At 43.4% G+C, this 13,737-nt stretch overlaps 1 protein-coding gene across 8 annotated transcripts in view; it reads right to left on the bottom strand.

The window, feature by feature from the left end:
* Positions 1 to 2,025: 2,025 nt before the first annotated feature.
* The window catches only part of Clint1 (clathrin interactor 1), a 57,648-nt gene continuing 45,936 nt past the window's right edge, over positions 2,026 to 13,737 (bottom strand). For 2 of the 8 annotated variants that reach the window (XM_052197710.1, XM_052197709.1), the window contains exons 9-12: positions 9,498 to 9,572; positions 5,821 to 6,107; positions 4,194 to 4,344; positions 2,026 to 3,716 (exon numbers count right to left, since the gene is read on the bottom strand). In XM_052197710.1, the coding sequence (XP_052053670.1) occupies positions 3,370 to 3,716; positions 4,194 to 4,344; positions 5,821 to 6,107; positions 9,498 to 9,572 (860 nt within the window). In that variant the 3' untranslated portion in view covers positions 2,026 to 3,369. Of the gene's footprint in view, positions 3,717 to 4,193; positions 4,399 to 5,820; positions 6,108 to 9,497; positions 9,573 to 13,737 lie in introns of all 8 variants that reach the window. The other 6 variants (XM_052197708.1, XM_052197707.1, XM_052197712.1 and 3 more) reach the window with 3 other exon arrangements.

Consider the following 13,737-nt stretch of genomic DNA (forward strand, 5'->3'; position numbering starts at 1 on the left):
GAGACTGAGATTCTATCCAGAGCCTCACACCCTCTACCAGCCTTTACAAAACCTTTTTGACAATAGTTCAAGTTGCCAGCCCGGCTTTGAACTTAGACACTCCTGCAATCTGGGATTGTATGTTTGGACCATCAGATCCAGGTCTAAGCAAATGGGCCTTCCTCCATCACCACACTGCCACCCAGGCGAGCTCAAACAAAAAGCCAGTTTATTTCTGAAATCCATTTAACATGTCCAATACAAACTTCGCTTCACTTCCCATTATCTCAGCTATTAAACTGTATCATAATGACTGATCACCATAGACAGTGGAAAGAACAGAATGCATGGAAAGCTACCACCGCCATTTACCATTTCACGAGTACTTGAGTCAGAAGCAAAATGCTAACCCGAATATCCAACTGTAAGTTAACCGTAGGGCCCAGTTCTTGTGATTACCTCCAAACTAGTACCACCAAGGCAATTTAGATGTCTTACTAATCTAAATGGGTATGCCTGTGTATGCGCACGTGTGTAGGTGCCTGTGGAGGACAGAAGAGGGGGTCAGGTGTCTTGGAACTAGAGTGACAGGCAGCTGTGAGCTGCAGAGTGCTGGGAACCCAACTCCAGTCTTCTGCAAAAGCGACTGGCCCCGCTGAACCATCATCTCTCCAGTCCTGACTCAGAGGTTTAAACAAAGGGAAGCTGAAGTACAGCAAAGAGAACTGCATGTTTTTCCTCCATGACTGTACACGTGTGCATGCTACCACACAAATGTGACCAGGGAAAACTTTGTGAAGTCAGTCCTCACCATCTACCTCATTGGTCTCACACACTCACTCTCTCTCTCTCTCTCTCTCACACACACACACACACACACACGTTATTTTGTGTATATTTGTGAATGGATGGATGTACATAGGTGTGTCTGTGAAGGCGTGAGGACAGCCTGTGGGATCTGGTACTTTCCATCCACTGTGTGGTTCCTGAACTCAGGTCATCATGCAAATGCCTCAATTCACTGAGCCTACTCATATGGCTATTTTTATTTTTTTGGTTCTTGAAGCTATTAGAAAAAGGAAAACTAATCTAGAAAAAGACACAAAAATAGAACTAGAGTATCTGAGAATCCATTGCTGGGTAACTTTCCCATTACATAATTTATACAATAGAGAGATCCAAACAGACAACAGTAGGCAAGTGCCCTTGGTAGTGTGGTGCCACATAGCTGTAATCCCAGTATGAGGAGGCTAGAAGGTTGGGGTGGGCCTTGCTATGCAGGGAGACATCTCAAAAGGCAAAATGAACTCGACAGGCCCTAAGAGGAAGCACTTAGCCATCCTCCATGGTGGCAAAATCCACTTCGGATATGGCAAACTAGTGTTTAGGTCCAAGGAGAAAGGGGAAGGGGGTTTTTCATGTCCACAGAGACAAAGCAAGTCAGGGCTGGAGAGGGTGCTGAGGTAAACACTATCCGGAAAATCCAACCCAACAATAGCAACAAAACAGGCTCAGGTATGAAATATTTACTTCCTTTAAGAATTATATATATTTGAGAAAGTGAAGACATATTTCTCAATTAAGAATAAATGACGATTACGGGGTTCAATCGTAGATGCAGACAGCCTACCCCACTGCCAGCAGAGGTTGGCTGAACCGCTCTGAAGTAACAACAGTTGAAAGCTCCCATTCTTTGAAACTAATTTAAACACACAGAATTGTTGAAAGATTAAAAACCGCAGTCAGCTAATTACACCCTCTCTCATCTCTTATTCAGCAAATGAATCCCTTTCCTTCCCACTTAGCTGAAGAACATGGATTTCTGCCTAATTAGAAATGTTGTCGAGGGGACATTAGTGAGAGCGGAGCAGAGCAGGGTGTCTCTGCTGCTTCATGTTTAATTCCCGACAGTAGAGCCTGATAGGAGAGAATAGAGAAGTCATTAAATAATTTTAAATTATTTATAAAAATTACTTTGCCCAAATTATAATTATTTTCCCCCCAATGGCCTCGCGTCTAGTGGATGAGAGAAGAGGCGGGTCCACGTTGGTTTTAATGAATGTTTTAATGTTATAGAGAACAGAACATCATGAATACAATGGAAACAAAGTTGTATCAATTCAATAAAAAAATTTTCAACATAAAGTAGGGGAGGTAATAATTTGATACTTAGAGTATTTATTTTAAAAAATATTCCCAGCTTGAGGTTGAAACATTTAATTTTGCATTCCAAACTCTAGCATCATGATTTTCATGTGAGCTTAATGCAGAATCATAGCAGGAAAAAAATTTAATTAATTTCCTTTATTTGTCATTAAATCAATAAAATCTCTGACTGCTACAGGTCTCCTTTAATAATATATATCGAACTGCTATTGGAACCATATTGCTAATGCGGTATTACACACTCAAAACGCAAACAAAACGAATATGGTATAAAATCTAAGTGTGAACATTGCCGAGTCCTAACACGGACATTTAACTTAAGGTTTTAATGTATTTTTACCTTTCAATTTTTTGAAAAGACACCAAAAAAGATAAAAATAAATCTTTTTCTCTTTTGACTGTTTCTGCCCTGAAGGATGGCTACGGGGATGAGCACAGGAAGCAGCTTTGCCGAGTCAGTCACCGCAAGGGACAATGAGCTACTGCCACAGACAGCACACGAGTCCCCTCCTCCTCCGCCTGCCCGCCCGCCCGCCCGTAAAGGAGACCCCGAGAGGTCCTGAGGTTTCCCAATTCTGCACAGGGTAACTGTAGGAGACACGGGCGAGGGCTCGCAGCCATTGCCAGCTGCAGAAGAGGGTTCAATTCCTGGAAAACTCAGATGGTAGTTAGCAGCACTGCTGGAGCCTTGGCAAAAGCACACACATCCAGTTACCTCTGATTTAGCCATAATCACATATGTATGCCTTTTTTGGACAAAAATATATATTTTTATAAAAAACTGATCATCCAACTTTAATGATTTCATATATGGACTTGAGGGTGGTAGTAAAGGAACAGACCCAATCATGACAAGGCGATTGAGGGACAGAAAAATCAAGTTCCTCAGGGAGAGAGAAGTATAAAGTTAGAGAGTGAGGCCCACTCAGCCCCATCTGTGCCAGTCCTCCCACAGTGTGACACGCTGTGACACGGCCTTTCCGACCCAGAGGGGCTCTCGTGGCCCTCACCCCACTCGGAGCACATCTTCACTGGGGAAACCGATCCTGACTGCCTCAGCTAAGTGCTCTCGCATCGCTCCTCCAACACCAGCCTTTTTGGTTCTTTATGTGGGTTATTTAATTAACTGACAAAAGAAAAGGGAACTGCTTAGCGTCTGTCTTCCATCCCAACATCACCCATTGCAGCTACAGAGTCTTCTTCCACTGGCTCCGTTACAACCTTTTATTTGCTAAAGTTGGCAAAGTTTGCAAAGGCATCTTGCTTGGGTTGCACAGTTCCAGAGGGCATGGCCATGTTGGGCATGCCCATCCCCATCGTGCCTGTCAAGCCCATCCCCGAGGCCGACATCCCCATGTTCATGTTCATGCCCACCATGCCCTGGCTCATCCCTGCGGGGTTCCCCAGAGGGGCCATTCCCATGGTGCCCGTCATTACACCAGGCATGTTCATAGGCATGGGTCCCCCCATTAGAGGGTTAGTTTGTGGCCGGACAGGAAGCATGTTTGATGGAGAACTGAGGTTCACAGCTCCAAAGCTTTGAGTCATCACATTCAGAGGCTGTTGCATATCTACAAGAAGAAAGGAGAAAAAATGACTTCAGTAAAGATTTATTTAATGACTTGCCAATTAAATGTCTTGCCAATATACAATAAGTCAATTAATCTGCCCTGGTTATATTCAACAACTATTCAGTGGATGGTAGCCTGGTCTTCTAGAGATGTAGAAAGAGCAAGAATGGGAGAAACATGACTCAAAAACGTTCCTACAAAATCCATTGCTGATTCCCAGCCAATAGACTGTCCACAGTCAGGGTCTACCAAAAGCCTTAAAAAAAGTTTATATTCTTTGACTCAGAGTGTTGTAAGAGTCAGTGTGCCAGTGAGAAGGGTGTCAAGTCAACACTAAGCAGAAAGATCTTAGGTGACGATGGTTACCTTCACCCCCCCCCCCCCCAGTACATTCATCTATGATTATTTTAATACTTGAAGTCCTATAGTCAGGGCAAAATACATGAAACACGGGTGAGGGCCTTTGAGGGGACTCACTCTGTTGCTGCATCATTGTATTGAGCGATGGCTGCTGGGGCTTGGAAGGCTGCATACCAGGTAGTAAGTTGTCTAGGCTGATGTTGACACTGGGGTCAGACCAGGTAGAGGGCAGGGTTTTGCTGGCCGACTTCTGGACCATATCTGTATTCTGATTATAGAGAGGGTTAGGCTTCTGCAGCACTGCACTAACATTCTGCAGAGGCTGGAAGAGAAAAGGATGCTCTAGAAGTGAAGCACCAGCTGCTCAGTTATCAGAAGACAACTTCATCAGAACATCAAATAACCGTGGATACTGTACACTGATGACATCAGTGCCGAGATACTTCTCTTTACTTACTCACTTTACATCCCGCTTGCTGACCTACTCCCAGTCTCATATTGGGTATGATCCCATAACCCAGTGCTCAGTCCTGTAGATGCCACTATCTCTGACAAATGCCCTAGACAATAACCAACTTCAGGTTATTAGAGCTCCCCACTTCAGGAAAACAGAGTTACTGATTAGGAACCAAAGGGCAGCACCTGGACAGGGAGCAGAGCCCCACCAGTTGGGTGAACATAACTGAAGCCAGAGGACAGGAAGAAATCGAGCCTTACAAAACAGAATGAAGGTCTGTCTGACTGCTCATGTCACCATAAAGCCCTAGCCATCAAGTGGTGTCTCTGGGCTCTGTGCACCTCCACTGCCTCAAGAGGGCCCCGTCAGTGGCTCTAGAAACACAGGTGGACTGACAGAAGAAATTCAGGAGAAAGAAGCAGAGGTGCATGGTGGCTACTAGAGATGACTTTTAAAGGGACAGAAAAAAAAAAAAAAAAAAAAAAGGAATGGAGACAAGAAATGAAAAGTCTACCACACCAAGAACCAGAGGAGGACACAGTGGCTGAAAGAACTCCACTGGCCTCTCAGTCACCATTGTGCTTTTTTCTTCCCTTCCTTCATTCCAACAACCCAAAGACCAAAGACGAGAATCTATACATTAAAACAAGGGATTAGCATCAGAAACGCATCAGTAACTCAGTCATAACTAGCAAACTCCAGGTACAAGTCAGACACTTTCCAATTACGTTCAAGTCTAAGATACCGCTATGCAAAAATCTTAACTCTTAAAGTGTGAATTTGAAAACTCTCATGAGTTTTCCTTTATTAAAATGAAGGGTGGGTGCCAACAAGCCAGAAAAAGAGGTATCATCCATCACTGGATTTTCTACTTGAGCAACAAAAGTAATACAAAACCATCAGGACAAAGCAGAGTTTTCTGACTATTTTTCATGAGTCAAACAACATATCTATTCCCCTCAAATCAATGTTTAAGCACAACCGAATACCAATTGATGGTGATCCACCAGATTCCAGCATGCCTCTCTGTGTCAGGGACTGTAAGTAAGTAAGGCTGCCCTGCCTTCTAGAACACACAAAAGACCCGGTGTGTGTGTGTGTGTGTGTGGGGGGGTGAAGCACAACCTACAGCCTGTCCTGTGCACCTAATGGTGTTTAGGCCTCACTGGACTATGACGATTATATCATGATTATATAATAATCCACGACATGGTACACTAACTCATCATGCTATTATACATCGTAGTAGGTGTAAGAGACAATTCCCAAGGGAAACAGACAACTTACCTGTGATCTTGACATGGGCAAACCAAGTCCCACAGTGTTAGTGCTCATTAGAGAGAAATTCATACTCTGGGAAGACGTCATGGTTGCCTGGGATGAGCCCATAAGATCAAACAGGTCTGAAGAGTTTGAGGCAGCAGGAGGTGGCCCTAAAGCTGGCTGTGACCCACTGATGAGCTCCACAGCCGACTGTGGGGCACTGCCCAAGAGCTCACCACCAGAAGCAGCAGGGCCTGATGGGGCTTGGCTGAAGGCACTCCAGTCACCAAAGTCGCCATTCCCACTTGGTGCTGTTACCAAGACAGAAAGGAGGCAGGGGTGAGAGGCACTCTGAAGTGCCCAGAGCAAAACGTAAGCTATATAAACTGCAGCTAACTGAAGCTGATGGGTCCATGCAGGTTAGCATCCACAGGCCCATCTCCATCTGGACATCATCCCTGCCTCATGAATATTACAAGAGTGTTACAAGGTGGCAAAGAAAAGTTAGAACTCTAAAAGTAAAACCCACCTCTTGGCAGACCTGTGCAGGACACACAAAAAGCGTCATGGAGTCACACACGGAGTCTGCATTAGCTAAGCACATGGGACTCAGAAAAGGGAAGTGGCTCCACTGGTTACCGCCTGCTGGGGGGGGGTGGGGCGCCACAATTACAGTCCCATCTTTGCTCATCATTTGAAGGTTCAAAAAGAAATCAGCTTGCAATTTATACCTACATAATTGGCAAAGCCTCAAGTTCATGATTTATAATTTAATAAGAACAAAACAAACCATGGAGAATTAAGAAGCTAATAAAACGAAGTGTGAACATTTAATACATCTGTGTTAGGAGGTCTCACTGTTTTTCTTTCCACTGACTACACATGGGCTACTACCAAGAATAATCTCCAGTATGCTGACTGCTCAGTGTATTTCAATAAAAAGCAAGGGGAGGGGCCAGGCTGTGGTGTACCACGCCTTTAATCCCAGCAGAGGCAGGCGAATTTCTGAGTTCGAGGCTGGCCTGGTCTACAGAGTGAGTTCCGGGACAGCCAGAGCTACACAGAGAAACCCTGTCTTGGGGGGGGGGGGGGGGAATAAAAAAAAAACCCAACCAAAACCAAAAAAAAAAAAAGAAAAGAAAAAAAAAGAAAAGAAAAGAAAAGAAAAAAAGCAAGGGGAACTCTTGCTGGTTTGAACTTGAAGTGCAAGCTGAAGGGGCAGGTATTAAAGGCTTGGTCTGCAATCTGCAGCACAGAGAGGCGCCTGGATGACAGCTGTGCTAAGTGAGTCAGTGGGCCAGTCTAGATGAGTTCATACAGGGTAGGCCATTAGGAGGTGGGGCCTGGCTGGAGGAAGGGTGTGTCTTTGAGGGGCATTTCTGGCACTCCCTGGCAGCCTCTGCTCCCACTCGAAGGACAGTAGCCTTCTGAACCCAGGCCCACAGCGGGGAATTGCTGGCCACGGAGCCTCTGAGACTGTGAGCCACGCACGCTTCCTCCAGGGTCGTCTTCTCCATCACCCTCACAGGAATGCACACCTCACATCTCAGGCTAGCAAGGGCACGAGCTCACATTCCAGAGACAAACTATGAAGAAGTCAAGCCTGAGCTAATCAGCCAGCTCTTCTAGGCCCAACTCTTAAATCTATACTGTAATCTTTATGGAGTAAAGACTCCATCTTTGTGGAGTAATGGCATATGTATCACCATCCGAGGTTTGATATTATTACAGTGGATTAACTTGGACAGTCCAAGTGAGTTCACCACCCAGGATGTTGTGTCCGGCCTCTGGAAAATCTGCATACAACACACTATCTGAAGTACACTGAGTTTATAAACAAGTCATACTTCAACATTATTTTGTCTAGGCTACACATGACTCCAAGTAAATCAATCCTCCCTTTAGGAAGGGACAAATGCATGAGTATAAGTCTGTGGCAGTCGAGACATGGCCATTTAGGGCGGTCATCTGGAAGTGTTAAATGCACAGTTCTCACAGTGGTCTTTAAAGTTTGGAAATGCATGTCTAGCCTAAAAGGTAACCACATAGTGACACTGTCTCACGGCACTAAGTATCAGAAGAGATCAGTCATGCTGCAATCACACTCCTCTATTACTAGAGTATGATGCAGCATCCTTGGGAGAGAAGCCCACAGGTTCATGCAAGAGTGGGCTACTATTCTTTACTCAAGGTTTTACTAGAACCTGCCATTACTCTTTACAAGACACTGTAGTAACCATATCAAGAACTGTTTTAGTTCTTGATAGTCAGATGTTCTAAACCCATTTTAAAGAAGGCTGCTGAATGAATAAACTTTCCCCTGATTTTCCATTTGTAGGATTAAGTAGTTATGGGTGGAACCAAAGCATGCTGCCCCATCTGAAAACTCAGTCCTGAGATGATTGATTATGCAAGAACATGCTTTCTAGTGGGCAGACACTGTTGAGAAATGATTAGTCATTGCTGTGGGTTCAGCACCTATGCGGTGGTGATGCCTTAATCTCACACACACACACACACACACACACACACACGGATAGAGATATATGGAAAGGCTGCACTAACACATTCAAGCTACCTGCATGTTAGACAACTTCATACACATACATAAAGCCACCAAGGACCACCCAGGGAGCCTGCAGGACTGGGGCATGTTTACCTTCCACTCTCATGTGCCCACAGTAAAGCACCAGCCTTAGGATGGTGCTGCAGCCCCAGAATGAAGTGTAACAACTCTAGTTTGGGGGAAATACTCAGATTTTATAGAAGGAGATTGTCAAAATAATGCAAACCACACTCAAAGCTATGCATTTTTCTCCCTAACTCCTGCATTAGATAAATTCAATCCAGGTTATTTTAACAGCAATAGAGTCTATGTGAACTGAACAGTAACTCTAACTCCATTACATTTTGCCCCAGCCGCTGCCTCATGCTTCTGATTTATTTATTTGTTTGTTTTTCGAGATTTGTTTCTCTGTGTAGCCCTGGCTATCCTGGAACTCACTCTGTAGACCAGGAACTCACCACTCTGTAGACCAGATTTCAAACTCTGAAATCTGCCTGCCTCTGCTTCCCAAGTGCTGGGATTGAAGGCATGTGCCACCACTGCCCGGCTATGCTTCTGATTCTTATGCTGTTTTTATAGTGGTCTCTCACACTGTAGACCTCACAGATTCTGTGAAACAAACAAACAAACAAACAAAAACCCACCATTCTTTCATTACCTTCAGGAAAAAGAATAAGGACCTTCCTTAGTCTGCACTTGACATACTTCTACAGATATACGCCTATCTACAAATATAAATCTATATCTATATATAAATATAGATAGGTGTATATCTGTAGGGGAGGCAGGGGGTGTTTATCCTTAGTTTTGTGACAGCTGCCCATTTTCATTCCTGGAAAGTCAGTCAGACATGAATTACTACGTTTTTGCTCTAAAGCAAGATCCTGTATCCTTACACTCGCCCCTGCAAGACTAAACAAGAATATTATGACAATGGGTAGTTTTGTGGCATCGTTTAGTACACAACTAAGTTCATTCATCCGGCATACATACCTAAGACACTGGACCAATAAATATCTTGTGGATAAACTGATTGGGAATTAAGAAATGATAAATTCTACAAGGATTAAACAAGCGCACTGGTGGCTCTGTGTGTGCCAGCTTTCCTGATAACTTTCCACACAGCAGCTCATACCTTGGGAAGGGAAACTGCCCGATGCAGCAGCCGAGCCAAAGTCAGCGAATCCCCCGAATAAGTCAGTCGGTCCTCCTGGAAGGCAAGAGTGGAGGGTGTCTGGAGCAGCTTGACTTGTGGAATAATTACAAGCAATCTTAAACAGGAATCCTTGTTAAACAACACACAAAAATATGCAACAGGAGAGCTAACCTGCTCTCTTGGGGTTCTCTCTGCCATCTTTCTTGGATTCTTAGACTTTTTGACATTTCCCCCTCCAGTTTTTTAAGTCCTTATTTTGCATACACATTATATATTACATATATGTTATATATGTATACATACATATAGATTACATATATTATTTATATATGAATGAAATCACACAATGAAATTAACCAGACAGACCCAAAATCCATCCATGCCAAGGAAGTTCTGTACAGTTAGAATAACCATTCTGAAGCTCTGGATCGTCACCTTGCATTTTAGATTTTTTTAAAGAAAAAGAAAATTCTGTGTCAGAGTTAACACCAGAAAAACAATTAACATAAAACAAAGAACCAGACAGTCACACACACAAGGGGTGGGGAATCTGTACATTTCAAAATTAAAAACATGTTTATTTTTATTATGTGTGTGTGTGCTGTGTGAGTATATGCCACATGTATGCAGGTGCCCAAGGAGCTAAGAAGAAGGTAGCGGGTCTCCTTGGAACTGGAGTTGTAGGATCCTGAGACGTGGGTGCTAAGAACTGGACTTGGCTTCTCTGCCAGAGCAGTATGTGTTCTTAGCCACCAAGTCATCTCTCCTGCCCCCATATGCCAATGTTTTAAAAACAAAAATTTGGGCAAAAACTTAAAAGTTGGTTTGGATTAAAGTCAATGTGAACAGAAAGCAGGAGGGACCTCCAGGTGACACTGGGAGGATGGGTCCCCACTTGTTCATTCTACATAGCATTAAGTACTTTAACACAAAGGAAAGAAATCAGCTTTTTGGTATTTGTTTACTTATTATTATTGTGTGTGGCTCTTGTACACGTGCTATGACATACATGCAGAAGTCATAGGTCGTGACCCAAGGACAAACTCGGGTCATCAGGCTGTGTAATGTGAGCTGCCACCCTGTTAGCCCTTGTTACTATTGCAGAATAGCTATTTTTAAAATGGCAAAATCATAGCTACTAGGTCAATCTATATACAGTTTGTATTTATAAACAATACAGTGAGAGATTTACTTTTATCAACAGTGTGCTACGGTGTTTTAAGTGTTAATATTGTTTTCTTCTACATCAATGATTAACAAACCACACACCTGAAACTTTAAGCTGCTGGCTTTGTTTTTTGTCCTTCAAGCTTCACCTGAGAGCCAGAACCTGAGACGTCTAGAGCAGCGGCTCAATTAGAGCACTCTAGTGTGCTAACACTGCAGAGGCTACCTCACAGCTGCTTAGCCTGCAGTGCTTAGAAACCTGCCAGGTGGGACTGCAACATCTGGGCAGCACTCAAACACCACCAGGGACACCTCCAACATCTGGTGCCATTTCTGATTGTTTTATCGCTGTGAGACATTCTACCCCATCTGCTCCACTCAACTGGGTTAATTAAAGTATAACCCCCGCCCCTTCTTAGACAGCCAGCTCAATAAAGGGCAGAATCAGTTTCCAACCTGTGTCTGTTGCTCTTTCTTTTTAATGTATACTTATGTAGTCAACTGTCAGCAGGCGTAACTAACCCCTTCTTCTGTGCCCATACTTTATCACCACGGCTACCGATACATCCTCACAGCAGCCAGCTAGTGCCAACCACAGGCTCTGCGCTCCTGCCGACAACAGCTCATGTTGCTATTTTACAATTCATCCAAAGGACAGTATCAAAGTGATCTGTCTTGTTTTTCTTTCTTATAGGTATAATGAATATGATAAAATGCTATGAGCAAAAAGAGCAGTGAGCTAAATGTGTATATCCCAGACAAGCGCATGCTCACAAAAGCAGGGAAATGAATGCTGCAGAGAGTTTGTGCTTAATATATGTTTGCTTTCTGTCCCTTTATGTTAAACATTTTGATAAAGTATACTGATAATAGAATGCTAATTCCTATTAACAGTAATGGATCTAAAACCAGATTATATTTGTTTCATCCAAGCAGTGAATAAATAACAGGGAGAAAATTTCATGCTAAGCCAAATACAGACCTTCAAATCTGAACTAGTCTAAGTTACAAAGAAGAATCTATGCTGGAAATAAAAGCAGCAAGAAGCAGATTTTAAGAAGCGTTTCCTGGATGTGGTATCTCAGGTGGATTTGATCCCATCTCTCAGCCACATGAAGACTATACACAACAAAAGTCAACAGCAGTGCCTACCCTCCCCCACTCCTGTGTGGCTTGGCTTCTACATGGCTTCAGGAAGGAACAGTGACACCAGGCACACATGCTTTCTGGCACGGATCTGACATTTTCTGAAGCACCACAAAACTACCTTTAACTGTCAGAACCCTTTCAGAAATTAAAAACCCATTTCTAAAGGGCCAAGTTTCTCCTAGGAGGGACAGGTGCGATGCATTGACTCAATGTAAGTGCCTGTGCTCCCGCTTTCCTCACATCACCTCTAAGGAAGTACAGAGAAGACCATCAAAGCGTGCTGCACGGGAGGCCGCTGCTGCCATTGGTGCAGATTCCCACACTGAGCCCTGTCATTACCAACAAACCATCCATCTGCCGCTCCAGGCCCGCAAGGAGGCTACTTCTCTCCTTACCAGCTGGGACTGTGAATTTTCAAGAGCAATACTGGGAATAAGAAAAATACGGCCAGACAGTGCTTGAAATACATTAGTGCTTGAAGTGCATGAAAAATATCACAGAGTTTAGTTCAATGCATTAAAAACTACATAAAGTGTCTTCATATACATAAAGTGACTAATTTTTAAATAATCAGTAAGAACAAATATCCCCACTAGAAAAAAAAAAAAAGGAGCCCAGACCATCAACAGGCAAAGTCATAACTGGCTTATAAAATACACGTTCAAACACAGAACTCAAAAAATGTAATGCGATTCTCTCCTCATCAAAGACTCCAAGAGGCATGGCTGCTTCTGTTTGGAACACAAAAGAATTTAGGAAAACCTCAAGCTAAGAAACCTGAAGTACAGAAAACAGGGATGACTTGGTTAAATGACTTTACAGATAATGTATAACTCACAGCAAGCACTGCTGGAAATATGTGGAAGGGAAGGTCAGAAGAAAAGCTGTCCTCAACCAGAAGCCACACAACAAATGCTGAAGTCCATCTCACCGACTTCAGTGAGATGCCCACCTGGGAGGCAGGGTGCAGGCGCCACCTCAACAGCTGGCGGGGAGGCCAATGGAGCAGGAGCAGATGTGCAGCCAGTCTGGGCTCCATGGCAAAGTCTCATCTTAAAAACATTTTACAAATAATATTTGCTAAGAATTTTAATAGCTGCCTTTGTATATTTAATTTGGGGGCAAATCAATTGTTCTCCACATTTAAAAAGTTGTGGTGGTGGTGGTGGTGGTGGTCGTCGTCGTCGTCATCATCAAAAAACAAACAAACAAACAAAACCCAAAACACTACCAACGTCCAGTAAATTCAGCTTAAAGACAACTTCCACTCAAATGCAAGATGATTTGCTGAGGCTGTCCCACAGTGCTTCCAATCCACGTACAATGCAGTTAGCTTCAAAGGATAATGAATAATTTGGACTTGATACATTTTCAGTCCTTAAAAAATGTTTTTAAGCTTGACATACACGACGGCAGTGCATGACTTTAATCCGAGCACTCAGGAGGCAGAGGCAAGCAGATCTGTGTTCGAGGCCAGCCTGATCTACAGAGTGAGTTCTAGGCCAGCCAGGGTCACACAGAGAAACCCTATTTTGTACTAAGCCCTATTAACACAGTTTTTCTAGTTGTACTGGAGACATGCTTTTCTCCACTCTCACTCAAGAGACAGTAAGTTAAGACCTAAATTCCTTATGCACAAAGGGACAAAGCCTACAAGGTTGACTCACACGAAAAGAGAAATGGAATGTTTTTAGCATTCTATTTTTAGCTGACTTAGTTTCTAACTTTAATATCTATTTCCTAACACTGACTTAGGAAATGCTCTGTAGAGGCGAGCTGTTACATAGGAGGCACTGAAACATCACCTTGGTAATGGAAGATTACAACGGAGCATTTATCAAAGCAATCTCAAGAACAAGTTGATACACAGCCTGGGCTCACATAGTGCAATACAGTTTTAAAT

Source organism: Apodemus sylvaticus, chromosome 10, assembly GCF_947179515.1.
Source record: "Apodemus sylvaticus chromosome 10, mApoSyl1.1, whole genome shotgun sequence".
NCBI classification, from domain to species: domain Eukaryota; kingdom Metazoa; phylum Chordata; class Mammalia; order Rodentia; family Muridae; genus Apodemus; species Apodemus sylvaticus.